At 41.1% G+C, this 14,336-nt stretch overlaps 1 protein-coding gene across 1 annotated transcript; it reads right to left on the bottom strand.

Annotated features, from left to right (window-relative positions):
- Nucleotides 1–847: 847 nt before the first annotated feature.
- LOC140652797 (acyl-CoA (8-3)-desaturase-like) lies at nucleotides 848–12,979 on the bottom strand. The gene is made up of 12 exons (XM_072864023.1): nucleotides 12,761–12,979; nucleotides 8,697–8,807; nucleotides 8,047–8,244; nucleotides 6,905–7,006; nucleotides 6,585–6,713; nucleotides 4,633–4,690; nucleotides 4,114–4,190; nucleotides 3,534–3,631; nucleotides 3,079–3,175; nucleotides 1,864–1,943; nucleotides 1,539–1,664; nucleotides 848–1,198 (listed from the first exon to the last, which is right to left on the bottom strand). The coding sequence occupies exons 1-12, from the start codon at nucleotides 12,977–12,979 to the stop codon at nucleotides 1,147–1,149; spliced, it is 1,347 nt and encodes a 448-aa protein (XP_072720124.1). The 3' UTR covers nucleotides 848–1,146.
- Nucleotides 12,980–14,336: the final 1,357 nt, after the last annotated feature.

Genomic DNA, 14,336 nt, shown 5'->3' with positions numbered 1-14,336 from the left:
CTGGACCTACTCCTTGGTGCCTAGGCTTCTCAGTCTTATTCAAAGCTGATCTACATCAGAAAGCTAATCAGACAGCACAGTCACCACTCAATTAAAATACATGCATGTATTTATGCATATAAATAATACATGCTATACATACTCTTTGGACTGTATTCAAACCAGCTATTACAGGTGTAAAACTTAGCTTCTAGTTACCTGCCTCCCTATGCAATCCATGAACAGTACTATTTATAACATCTAAGTAGTTAGAGCAAGTAGCGGACATATGATCACTGGTGATGGGGACATACTCCAGGCCATCTTGTTCTTTGCATATTTATTTTATCTGTTCTAGAATATCCCTTAAAGATCCCCCCTGTCCTAAGGTCTCCTGACTTCCTGCAGTACACTTGGTCCTATCCCATATTCACTGATCCACTGAGCCAAAAACACTAAGAAGGAGACCTTATGGCAACCTTTCAATACTTAAAGAGGGCTTATAAGAAAGATAGAGACTTTTTACCAGGGCTTGTAGTGATAGGACAAGGGCTAATGGTTTTAAACTGAAGGAGGGTAGATTTAGATTAGATATAAGGAAGAAATTCTTTGCTGTGAGGGTGGTGAGACACTGGAACAGGTTGCCCAGAGAAGTTGTGGATGCCTCATTCCTGGAAGTATTCAAGGTCAGGCTGGATGGGGCTTTGAGCAACCTGGTCTAGTGAAAGATGTCCCTGCCCATGGCAGGTGTTTGGACAAGACGATCTTTAAATCGTCTTGTCCCTTCCGACCCAAACTGTTCTATGATTCTGTGACTCTGTGAAGAATTTCCCTTCAAATTTTTTTCCATAAGCAATAAGCTGGCGCCTCCAATGAAGTAAACTGATCAAGCTGATCAAACTGATTCAAGAGCTACTTCTCCCCAGTTTAAAGGCTCAGTTCATCATGGCTCTAAATTTCTGAGATTGAGAGCAGGAAAAATAGAGGTTCATGGTTGGGAACAATAAAAAATGTATCTTTAAGCCACTTTCCCACCCGTTCTTACTGAAATTAGTTTTGCCCAGCTCCTGAGTTTCTATGCCAGAAGACACACACACACTGATGGTCTGTGGTGACTCTTTGCAGTAGTTGTCTGGTGAAGAGGTTCCCTTTGAGAGTTGCTAGTTTCTATCCATGCAGATATGCTTCAAGCCAGTGCTCCCCAGAATCCTTCAGTGAACTGCAAGAACAAAAAGTAAAAAATGGCTTATGGGGAGACAATATTCAACTTCATGGGAAGCAAACATAATTTAGATGTAAAAAGAAGTAAATGGAAAAAAATTGATTAAAAACTGCATGGACATCTCAAAGTCTGACTACAGGAAATGAAGTGAGAGGATTTAAGGAAGAGAAAATAATCTTTGAAACTTTAAAAATTTTTGAAAATTAAAAGTGCCTTTAGAAAAACCTAAATAAACTCTAGGTTTGATCTCTCCATGGATATTGATTTGAAATGGTTGCCTATGTCCCTCCCTTGCATGCTATTACAGTGCAAAACTATCTTGTTAATTGATACTTACTGCAAAATATCTACAAAGGCTGTCAGTAAAGTCTTGCTTTTATACTCAATGCCATGCTTATCACAAAGGGCTTTCACCAGAGGAGCAGCTTTCCAGTAGTTGTGTCGAGGCATTGTGGGGAAAAGGCTGCAGAATTGAATGGGAGATAGCTATCGTAAGACTTTGCTTGCATCACCCTCCGTTCCCTCTGTTCAAAATATTTCCCTGCCCTCCCCTAGAAGGAGAGCAAAGGGTCTCCTGAATGGTTTCATGTGAGACTACATGGTCTTTCTCACTTTTAAGTGCCCCGTATTATTCCCAATCTTCTCCCCATAGTCATACTCACTGGTGCTCAATTTGGAAGTTCAAGTGCCCAGTGAACCAGTCATTGAACAAAGATTGGTTCACATTGCACGTTGCATGGAGCTGGGAGGAAAAAAGACCAAAGAAATACATTATTTAGCTTTTCTTTTTCTGGAAGTTTGATAATGGAACCCCAGCAATTATTACCCACCCTTGTCTAGCATAAAAGGCAACTTAGTGTCAGGGATTATAGTATCATTGCCCTGAAGAATTAAACGAAGTCTAGATTGAAATGGGTTGTTGGGATATAGGTTAATTTAGCTAGCTCTTCGCTCAGAAAGAACAATTTCTTCACTGGTATGCACACAGTGATTCTTTTAAGAGGTTCTCCTCACATCTTTCACTTGGATGGAAAGAAAAGATGCCCAATAAAGAAATGAAAAACAGTCTTCTGGCCTCCTCCAACCAGTACGAGTGGAGTCAGATGCAAAAGTATGAGGACAAGCATTTGTGTACGGACTTCATCTCACCTAATTTAGACACCTTTATTTTGAAATCTGCATCTGAGCTCATCACTTTAGAGTCAATGGAGAAAAATAGACATTTTTATGGTGCCATTCATCTGACCTGATTTAGATGTCTATTTTAAAGTAAGATGCATTGTGCTCTAGAAATGGCTGTTTCTCTCCAATGAATGTAGCAGGTGTTCAGACGTAGACATCCAGATCTGGTCAGATGAATACCAGGCTGGGTTTTTTTCTCTTAATATGCAGAAAAATGCTTAGAACCCCCTATGTGAGTCTATATTGCTGGAGGCAGTACAGATGTGAGTAAAGTTGTACTCACATACTTATTTTTAACAGACCTAAATTTTGTCAGATTTATCTTATCTGCAGTAAACCTGTAACCTGTAGGGTAAAAAATAAAGGTATCCAGTCCCACTTTGCTTCTCTTTAGTTGGCCTAAAAAGGAGATTGACTTATTCTGTCAGTACTTTTTCATCATGTGAAGGCAAAAGTGTTGTGAAAAATGTGTCAAAACCTTTCAGTGAAAAAATAGGATTTTTTTTTACTCTAGATGTCCTGTTTTCCAAATAAAGTTTTAAATGTTTTGACTACTACAGAAATGCATGCCTATTTAACGAACGGCAAGGACAAACCTCATCAACAAGCATTAAAGGTAAGAGAAGAACAATGTTGTCTTTGTCCTATAATTCAGAACTGCAGACCCACTCTTGCAGAAGAAAGGAGATTCTCACCTGAGTAGATACCCAGTCTTTGTTCTTATCATAATCAATCTCCATTGGAATGTGATTCATCTGTGACACCCAAATAAACCAGGTACTCTCTAGGTACCTGGGCAGATAAAAACACAGAAACACTTATCATATCTCTAATCCCATCCAAATTTACCATTAAAACACTTTCCTGAGTGTCACCTTAAGTAAAAGAACACTTTTACATAATTCAGGATATTCTATTCCATTCCTTTGCTTCCTAACTTTTAGAGTTTCTTTTGAGAACCACTGAATTTGTAGTTGCAGATGTCCCTGAGCAGCCACCACCACCCCCCCAAGTTATAGGGTTCCTTCTTGGCTGACTATTTATTTCTGAGAACACTGCAGTGAGTATGAGAGTTTTCATTTATTTCCATTGAAGCTCAATACTGTTTACAAATATTAGTCATGGGGACTCTGGGTATGTTGTGTGTTACCTGGACAGCCAGTAGTACACCATGAAATTGTTAAATCCCATTAAAGGAATATACATGAGACAGACTCGGATGTTGAAAGACACAACCAATAACAGGTCCTGTAAAAAAACCAAACAAAACAGCAAAAAAAAGATTAAAATAAGTCTTTGTTGATGAACTGCCTCCACTCCCTCCTCTCCCCTTTACTTGAACTGCCGCACAAAAAATGTCCTTATTTATTCATCTCTTATTTATCAAGAGTAAGCTCCACACCATCATTCTGCCTCAAGTTGACCGTATCCCTGAAATATTCCCACAGCGCTCACTTTACCATCAGTAACTAAAGACCAGCAAACAGCCCTGTAATCACACTCTGTCTAGGTCTGATAGTTTTCTGTTACCTTTTATTCAGCTGCTACGAGGCTAAAAAGCCTCTCCTAAAAAAATTCTCCCTGGACCCGTTGACTGCATTCCTGCTGCAGCAAGCCTAGAATCAGCCTTTTCTATCTTAAGCCCCACAACCACCTGAGGTGAAGGTTAATATAGCCACAGAGCGGCGACATTTTTTGAAAGTCTTCTAGACAATGCAAGTAGTGCTTACCAACCACTTTTTCCTCTTGATTGCGAAGTAGAATATAGACAGCTGGAAGAAGGGTACAAGTGCAAGTGGGGCCAATACTGAAGGGAAGAATGAAAACAGAGAGACATTTATAACTTCACTGCATCATAAATCTTACAGAATATTGGGGGTGGGGGGAACAGTTCCCCTAAAAGATTCTTCTTTGCAGTGGAATCAAAAAATTGCTGTCTTCCATTTACACTAACTTTTCATGTGTCCACATAATCTGTTCCTCTTTTCACCTCACCAATTCTTCATTTCTTTCCTATCCCTTTCTTCCTCACACTCAATTCACCCCTATCTAGTACCTAATATCACATAATCCTAACAGAGACACAGGGGGCAATTCCTTCTCATGTGAACTTTCTTTAACGTGAAGGAAGCTTCCTGAAGCTGTGACTTCAATGGGAGTATCTTTAAAATCTTCATTTTGGGGAGAAGATGCAGTCATGATTTTTAAGCGAAGATCCTACAGCTCTGCAAGGAAGCGGGGATACTCACAGATGAAATACTTATGCTGATAATTGTAAGGCATGAACTTCTTCTTCTTTTTTCCAAGCTGAAAAATGAAAAGACATTGTAATGGGCCAGTTGGAGACCTGAGGCCCTTCATAAGGTACTTCTTATTCCTGTCTAAGGAACACATCAAGAACTACCTCTTAATCTCTCCAATTCAACCCCTCTTTTTGAAAGGCAGGTGCTGAAGTTCCAAAGCAATGGAGAGAAGCGGATTTCATTTGAGCCTCTGTATCCAGATATCAACGTTATGCCGATGTCAGAACAGAGCCATTTTTTAGAAGAGTTCCAAAACTCATCGTAGGATACAAAAAAGCTCAAAAATCACAAAAATACTCACAAGCCTTTTGAATTTTGTAGGGGAAGTTTCCAGTGATGGTAATGAAAGTCCAATCTAACCAGTTCCATGTATTCACCACAGAGTGCTGAGACTATCGGTGCTCAGGGAGGAACAGGTTATTAACACGAAAACTAAGACAAGAAACTTGATGGGTGACAAATGCAGGATGTGTTTGCTGTGAAAGCTACACCTGAATTTCTGTATCAGATGAGATAGGATGCAGACATCCCAAATTTTTTAGTAATACAGGAGATAGTGGCCAGAAATGACACAAGCATTTGGATGCTATCCTAAAATGACAGCAAGATCGAAGTAGTAAATACTCTACAAAGACATCTGCCTTTTTGTTTTGTTGAATATTTTGCCTTCAAGTACATGAAACAGCAAAGAGATGAAGTATTTACAAAAAGAACAAGTAAGTTTATTTCCTCACAGTGTATTTTTTCACTATTTGCACAAAAGGGTTCTTAACATCATGTCCAAATTTTGTGCTTATGATTCTTCAAAGGACAACATAATAAGGCGGTAAAGCAAACTATTTCCAGAGCTCCCCTATTACTGAGAAAAAAAAAACTTGAACACCTCAAAGATGTCTTCACTGGATCAAAACTGAAACAAAACAAATGAACTGGACTAAATGAAACCACTGAAATCCATTTTGCCCATCCACAGTGTGCCTGACTCTTTTCTGTTAAAAAGCAGGAAGACGTGAGAACTAATTTCCTACGTTTTCACTTCCATCAAACCCAGTCTAGCACAGCCAGCCCACTCTAGATGCTCAAGCTAATATATAGCCATAAGAGATCTTCCAGAAGACCACTGGCAAAATCCCTCCCAGTTGCAGCTAATAGTTTTCTATGAACAAGTATTTTGTATAAACTCTCTTTATAGGAGTCTTTCTGAGGCAGCAGAGCTGGAATTTTCCACATGCCTTGGAGAGCTGTAATTTCTTTCCTTATTACCAGCTAAAGGAGAGCGAGACATTATTTTAAGAGGCTGGTTATCTAGCAAAGAGGCTATTTCATCACCCCATGAGTAAACAGAATTGCCAGGGAAAGAAAAGGCAAAAAGACACCTTGCCTATCCTGATGATATCAGAAATCGTAAGGATGCAGGGAAGGTCTGTTCATGGTTTTTATTTTTATGAAAGCAATAAAATTTGTGATTAAAATAATTTGCTACACTTGTGTTTTGTGCATAGCAGCTATACTGGTCCTGAAGGGTTTAGGTGCCAAACAGCTAAGCCAAAAGGACCCAGAGGGAACACCTGACTCACTATCTCCAGGATCATTAAGAACATCTAACACCAATGCAAGTGGACTGACTCATTCTTCGGACTGCCTTCAAGGTGCTTACCCTGCTCTTCTGGCAACACAGAGAACTTAAGCACTGATTTTAAGACTTTGCTTCTCAGGAGCTGGTGCCTAAGCATCGTAATAACCAGTCAGTACATGAGACTCTCAGACCTTGGAACACTTCGGAAATTACCACGAGTTTATGCAGAAAGGCACAATCTGGGTTGTTATTACTATACCTCACTCTATAGCTTTCTGTCTTTAAAAATCTTTGCTTCTTCTCCAGCCACCCCTGTGCTTACCTCCACGGAGAGTCTCTTTCCCAAGCTGAACAGGAGAGGGTGCATGTTGAGGTCAGGGTCTTTGCGGAAGCAGTTGGGTTTGGCATGGTGCTGGTTGTGCAGGTGATTCCACCAGCTGGCTGGTAACCCCTGCAGGAAAAGTTGAAGACCAGGGATTCAAACTAGAACAATATCAACAATTGCATCATTATTTATCCACCTATTACTGACGGCTGCACTACACTTCCCTCACAGGCAATATCGCCTGAATGTAGGAACGCTCCCATTCATTGCTTAGTCCAGATTAGCCCCAGAGAATATTCCCACCATGAGCCAATTACCTTCAGAATATTTATCACAACGATCTGCAGAAGTCGATTCCATTTAGGCTTTCTGAAGACAGAGCAGTGCCCCAGATCATGTTGGAACCAGCCCATCTGGATCTGGAAGACAAAAGGTTCACTGAGGAAACAGAATCACAGCGGCACTGTGTTAATTTGCCTTGGGAGTCTCTAACTTCATAGTGTGAGTGCATCTTCCTTCTGGTTTGGGGAAGAAACACTACCTGCTGTCCTACGTGCTCAATGCTGAGAACTTCCTTCCAGGCTACTGTCCACTAAAGCTGCTCAATGCCAGATATTGATTTTATTGTAGCCGCTAAAGGGAAAGCAGCAAAGCATTATTACAATTAATTTCACATGGAAGCATGGAAGTCTTTTGCTCCCATCACAAATATGTAATTTCCAAGTAACCAGCTAGAAAGTGTAAGAATTTCCAAATCCATAGTTTCATTGCATTTCATATTCCCATGGAAATACGAGAATGCTCTTTGAGGAACATCTGCCTTAATGGATATTAGGCAAATAGAACAGATTATTTTAAAAAATGAGTTACTTTGCACTTGTTCCATGGAAGTCTGAGCAAACCTAAGAAACCTAAGAGCACTACTAAGAAAATCTTGCTTTCTTCCTTCCGTCACCCTCCAATTTCTCCCATCTAAGGGCCACAAAGTCCTATTCCCTCCTTCCCTACACCGCCCCTGACATGTATCGTGCCCTTTTAAGGTTCAGTTTACTAATCCAGCAGAAAACTATTCAGGGCTAGTGAGTGTAATTGGCTCATAAAGGCTAACAAACACCAGAGCCATCAGACAGTAAACAGAAGGAACATGGAGCCAAAAGTGGAGTTGAGAATGAAATATTCCCTCTTTTGCTGGGGTAAGCGGTCAGATCAGCTCATCCCATCTTGTGAAACTGCCAGCTCCACAACACCCCACCGGCCCTAGTGAGCAACTTGTCAGCAAAACTAGATTTGCTGGAGGCAACAAAAATTGCGATGTAGAACGTGCTTCTTGTCTTCAGCCAGATGACAGGATCTAAGAAGAGGCAGTAAAGCAATGACTGGGTTATGAACATTTCATTAATCTTCTCCATCTGGAAGAACCAAACATGTCTGCAGTGTTGAACGGCTGTCAGCAGTTTACCTGAGCAATGGTGAAGAACGCAATGCCAACCAGGAAAGGCACTAAGGATATCCCAAAGTACCAGACCACGAGCCAGGATGCAGCATCCAGTACCAGGAGGTGAAGGAAAATCAGGAAGAAAAAGGTGTAATTTGGCCTCAGAAGTCCCATCTTCTCAATAGTGCAGCGCAGCTCACGAAAATCCTCTAAAAGTGATTTCTGTGGGTAAAGTGAGTATTAATGCACTGTCTACTTTGAAAATGTAACATAGCAGACTCAGGAATCCCAAAGTAGCCATGGAAGTCAGAGGAGATATTCTATGAGAGGGGTCTCTCTGAAAAAATGAGCATGAGATCAACAGATCTTGGTTTTGCTTTGACACTGGAAAACAAGTTGCTGACAGGCTCTGTTACTGAGACATTGCAGTGGGAAGAACTGAGCAGCATTTGGGGTTCTGGGGCTCATTCCTCACACCCAGGCGTGGATTTAGTGATTCTGGGACAGCACATGTTTCCATGCATGACTACTGCCAGCTGCCTCCCCACCACCCAGCCTGTGGCACAGTGTCAGGCATGCCACTTCAGAAATTATTTCTGCTAGATCTCTTATTTTCCTTCTCCTCCCATACTGAACCCCAAGCCATTCCCACAGCTGGATTATAGGACACTCACTTTTTTATTAGACTCAAAGCTGGGTTGATCTGGCGCCAACTCCCCAATCAGCAGAGATTTCAAGTATTTTTTCACCAGAGACTTATCATTGTGAAATGCTACAAAGGCATCCTGAGAAATACACAAAGAAAGGGGGTAAGAAAGGGTACGTGACTAAACACCAGATGCTGAGCGTCTCCTTTTTCCAGGTCTTTTTTATAATACAAAATCAAGTTTCCTTTATCCATTTTTGTCCCTTTGGTTGCTCCTGTAGTTCTTTGCCACCAACTGGAGCTTGGCCCAAGGAAGCTGGAGAAGTTTCAAGAAACTAGATTTCATAAACGTACCTGGGCGAGGCTGGTAATAAACATTACAGTGTTTGATGAAAAACTCTTTGCAGAGGGAAACATGCTCTTTCATCTGCTTGTTTCAGCACAGTCCGTCCCTAGAAGGCTCTAGCCAGCAGCCCTGCCCTATGGATGGGACCCAGGAGCAGGAAAACATGTCAATGAATGAGGTGTGTCTTTGCCACGCTTAGGATGGTGTTTTTAAAATCCTGTCTTTATTACACTAGGGCCATAGGAAATACACGCTGAAGGTCCATACACAGCAGGACTAGCTGGGTATCTCCTACAGTTCCCTGTAAGTTTTCAGACTGATTGATGTTTTGGGGTAACACTAGTGACACAAACGGGTCTGTCCAAGAACCATTTGAAAGACCAGTTTCAAAATCAAATATAAACTATGGAATAAAGGATGAATTTCCAGACAAACCAGAACTCTTCTTTAGCTCATGTCCTCAGTGAATTTTCCAGAAGAAAGGTAAAGAGGCTGACCATATTCTTTTGTCTTCCAGAAAGAGTAGATATAACAAAATCCTCAGTGTCTCAGCAGCCAGGTACTTGCTGATTTTGGGTCTGAAAATCAATGTGGGTGATCATGACAGAAAAAAATTCTGCACACGTCTGGTCAGGATGAAGTCCCTGGAAGAGGTCAGAGGACTTCCCGTGTGCAGGCTGACATTCCTCTGGAGTCTCTTGTTTAGAGACAGTCTATCTCTGAGTACTTTAGTCTAGAGGAAGTCACAGCAGGGTGACTTTTTGGACAGATGAGCTTTCTACAGATATCTAGTGGCCCTTTGTCACAGTGACAATTGAGTAACTCTGTCCAGCCCCAGAGACTGGGGAAATCTTTCCATTAGGAAAGATTATGGAAATCTTTCCATTATGCCCCTCATCCTACAGGTTTTTATACATTTTTATGTAGCTCCCTCTTGCCAGGAATTCTAAAACTGAGTCAAGCTGTAAGTGTCTATACTGCAGCTTAGAAACAGGAGCCAGAATCCTTTTAAGCAGAATTTCCTATCCACAATATCAGTATCACAGGTTCTTATCACAGAAATGCAAGCCTTTCAGTCCTGCAACCTGTCCTTTCTCCTCCCTGCTCTTAGGCCTTGATTATCATCTTAGGAGAGATTAGCTTTAAAGACTATGATCTGCAACACACCTAACCTCCAACATTTGACATCAGTGTAATGTTCTGCAATGTATATTGTCTGTATTTACAAAGTAATCCACACAGAGGAAGAAAATTCTCACGATACGTATATAATTATGAGCTCTAGAGGAAGATAATTCTCAACATATATATATAATTATGAGCTCGAGAGCAGTGAAGAGTACTTGGAAAAAAATCCTGGATCCTGGCTTTAGGCAAAGTCATGCACCAGATGATCTTTTGAGACACCTTCCAGACTTGCTCTTCTGCAAAAGTGTGTATTTCTCAGAATATATGAACATAGCAGGATTTTAAAAGCAAAAAGAATGATAAAGATTAGCAGAATAAAAATCAAGAGCAAGACAGAAGAATGTCATTATGACACAACGTAAATCCGCAGTGTACCCACAATCTTGACTACTGCATGTAGTTCTGGTCCTTCTGTCTTCAAAGGGATGTAGTACAATTATACGTAGCAAAAAAAGATTAATAGAGTTCTGGAACAGCTTTCATACTAGAAGACTGCCTTGGAAAAGAGGTAACAAGTTAAAGAGTTTTAAAAACTCATAAGTAGCATTGAGAAAATGATGGAAAATTTATTCACTGTTTTCATAACACAATAATGAAATTATCAGGACGTAGGTTTAAAATGTACGAAAGTAATAATGAGGAAAACCAGACTGTAATGTTATTGTAATAATAAATACAAGTAAGATCAAAGGTCATTCTTTAAACTCATTCATACAAGACAAATTCACTGCAGTTAAAACCCCTGGGTGTCTATAAAGCATAGTAACCTAAATGCAAGTCCTTACACTGGTGGCTGCAGAAGCTGGGAGGACATAGCTTGGGGACAAATCATTCCGTGCATTCTGTATTCCTTGACTCCTTTTGTAAAAGTCCGGTAATAGAAACTGCAGGAGATGGCACCAGGCTACAGGGATCTCTGGGCTGGCTTGGTGTGGCTGGTCTTACGTTCTTAAGAGCGGCAGCCTCAATGTCTGTCTCTACTGCTGCAGTAAGCGCATTAGAGCATGGCACAAAACATCATCCGAAAGGGTTGTATTGATTTAAATTTGGCACATTCATCTTTAAGTAAAAACACAGTTTTCATTTAAAAAAAAAAATACTTTTAGCGTGCTAAGCACGCTTTCCTCTTTAGAGAAGGGGGTAAGACCCCCTTCAGACCCAAAATCCTCTTTAGAGAAGACTACAGCGAATTAGCACACACAGAAGGTTTACTGGAACGGAATTACTGGGAAGATAAGAGGTTGGTGAGAGAGCTGGCAGGGGTTGGTGGGCAGGATTAGTGTCCCTTCTTCAGCTAGCTCTTGGTGCAGCACTCTTTGCAACCTCACATCATGTTATGCAGGTGCTGCACAATAGACACACAACCCTCTCTTTAAAACAGGGCTGGATCTGCCAGTCGGTGAGCTAGAGAAGAAAACCCACGAGACTCAGAAGCCTTCTTTTCCTTCATTTGAGAACACTAGGTATTTTTCTGCCTCAGTCTGAAGTAGGGTGAAAGGAATGAAATGTGAAAAACAACCGATCTGATGCATTTGGGGACATGAGTTAGGAAGTGCTATCCCATTTTACAAACTGAAACCTGAGGAATTAAACAGGCTAAGCAACTTTCTTGAAGTCAAAAATTCTTGTCATGACAAGAATTGAATCTGGGTCTCCCACATCACAAGTTTATGCCATAGTCCTGGTTATGTTTCTAATGCACATATTTCTGACTATTCAGAAACTCAGTCCCTACTTTCAGCAAATAGTCTGTGAGTTCTGCTTAGAATTTATTATTTCTGTCACCAAGCAACAAATTATTTTAGAGAAATCCTCCAAATCAAAGAACTTTGCAGGAATCTCTGGAAAATCTATTTTCAAATAGTGATTATTTGTAGAATTTTTCCTCATCTTCTGCAGCTAAATGTCATTCTGCTGCTTTCTCAGTCATTTTTCCTGTATTTTCTTTCTTTTCCCCCCTCCTTTGAAATAGCCTTTTTGCTCAAGACTCTCTTCTCCTCCACTTACCTGTACAAAATAGTGTCACTTCCTTGAGTACCCCCTTCTCTTGCTTCACTGCCCCCAGAATTACTTTCTATTTGGCTATTACCTCTTCCTTACCTATCTTGTCTATCTATCTACCCATGCTCTACTTTCATTATCATTTATCACTGATCACATCCATGTGACACGGAAAGAGCAGCCTTTAAAGAAAATTACGCACTGAGCATACTGCTTCCTACCCTCTTCCCTTTCTCAATGCTACAACAGCGACACTTTGCAGGCACCTGGAAGACAGCTTGCCTGATGGTGCCCAGTGGTGAGACAACCTGCGTGGATATTGCTTTGTTTACAGCAGGGTGTAATGAACCTAAACAGAGCTTTACCACTTGCATAGCAGGTAACTCTGACCTTGAAGGTAACCAGAAGAGCATTCTTACAGATGGCACAGGCATGTCCACTACATTATCTGACCAAGCACAGTGCCACCTACCACAAGCACTCTCTGCTGGAGTCCCACCATGTCATCTTGCCCTGACAATGGAACCACCTTCCTCCACTGTCCTCCTAGATCTTACCGTAGCATCTTGCCCAGCATAGTGGCTAATAACTCGGCTGCCTCCAGGGTGTCGTTTGGAAAACTTGCTGACATCATAAACCTTCCTGTCAATCACTAGCCATTGCTCCTGACCTTGACCATGGCCACTGTGGATTCTGATGTCTTCCCAAGTGAAAAGCTGTGGAAAGGCTGAAACAGGTCGCGTCTCCTTTTCAGTGGAGCCAGTCTGTGGAGCCATCTGTACCGGTAGATGCCAGTCAGCACTGAGATTCACTAGTCCAAGCTTGGCAGCACGGCGTCCAGGCGAACCATCTCAGCCTGCCCGTTATACACTCCCACTCCAAGCCACTCCCTGTGCTTCTAGGGCTGGTTGGCTCCCCTTGCCCGAACACACCCTTCCATAGCTCCCTCCTCTTCCACGTTCACGCCAGACACTTTGACACACCCTTGAATAAAAGCCCTGTTCCTTTTTGTCCTTTCTGAGTTGCCTTTGGAAGGTCTGATTACTCGTGAGAAGCGTAGACTACTTCACTGAATACAAATGTGCATAAACAGAAAGACTTAGGAAGGTTATCTGTTATTCAGCTAAATGAGATGGCAAAACGACAGAAAGAACTATTAAGTGAGCACCTTCATAGAGCATTAGGAACTGGCTAAGGTAAGCTGTTAACTTGTTTCTGTACTGCTGAGTCAATATGGGGGTTAGCCAGAAGAGAAATCTGAGGAAGGCTGTGGGCAGCTCTTCTGCAGCAAATATTCAGTGACCTTCTTAGACAACTGAAGCACTTTCAGCATCTTGTAATCCTTCAATCAGCCATTAACGTCAGGACATCCTGCGTTTACCATAGAGTGGAGCTTCATAATGTCATAGCGTACCAAAATGTAAAGCTGTAAAGGAGCTTGTGTGGAAAGCCAAAAGCTGCTGTTAAATACGTTTGCTAACATCTCCCATTCAACTGTAATTCCTGCCTTCGAGGCATGGAGCCAACTCGTACACTAGCGTAGTGAAAACGGCAGAATGCTCCAAGGTCTGCAATCTCTCCACAAGGCATCTCTTAACGGTCTCGTCACTACACAACAACTTCACATTGTCCTTGGTCTTTGAAATTTTCCATGTTGACCCGGGTATACTAAATTCATGTGTCTTTCTTAACTAAAAGCATTGCTGATCAAAATACCACCAGATCAGAGTAAAGAAAGAACACGTTAAGAAAACGTTATTTATCTCCTGTGAATTTAGCTTGCACATTGACGATACTTTGCATACAGTTGTTTTCAGAGTTTCCTGTGTATACTCCAGTCATTCAATCATCTCATTGTTCAAGTAATTCATTCATAAGTCAACAACAGACATTAAAAGATTTTGGGGTTGACAATAACAATAACAATAATAATAATAATAATAATAATAACTGTTAACACCAAGTTTGGCTGTAGATTAGGAGTTTCTAAACCTATGTTTAACGGCACTGTTCACATAATTAACCTTACTTAAATATTAGTCTTGTAGAGCCAAAGTCTAAATATCTCTGATGTTCAGAGAGGATCTGCTATGCAGTAAAGAGGTAAGAGTTCTCAGTTGTAATAAATAGCAA

This window comes from Ciconia boyciana, chromosome 6 (genome assembly GCF_034638445.1).
Source record: "Ciconia boyciana chromosome 6, ASM3463844v1, whole genome shotgun sequence".
NCBI lineage: Eukaryota > Metazoa > Chordata > Aves > Ciconiiformes > Ciconiidae > Ciconia > Ciconia boyciana.
Note: the sequence above shows the minus strand (reverse complement) of the source record. Positions and strands in the feature narration are given on the sequence as shown.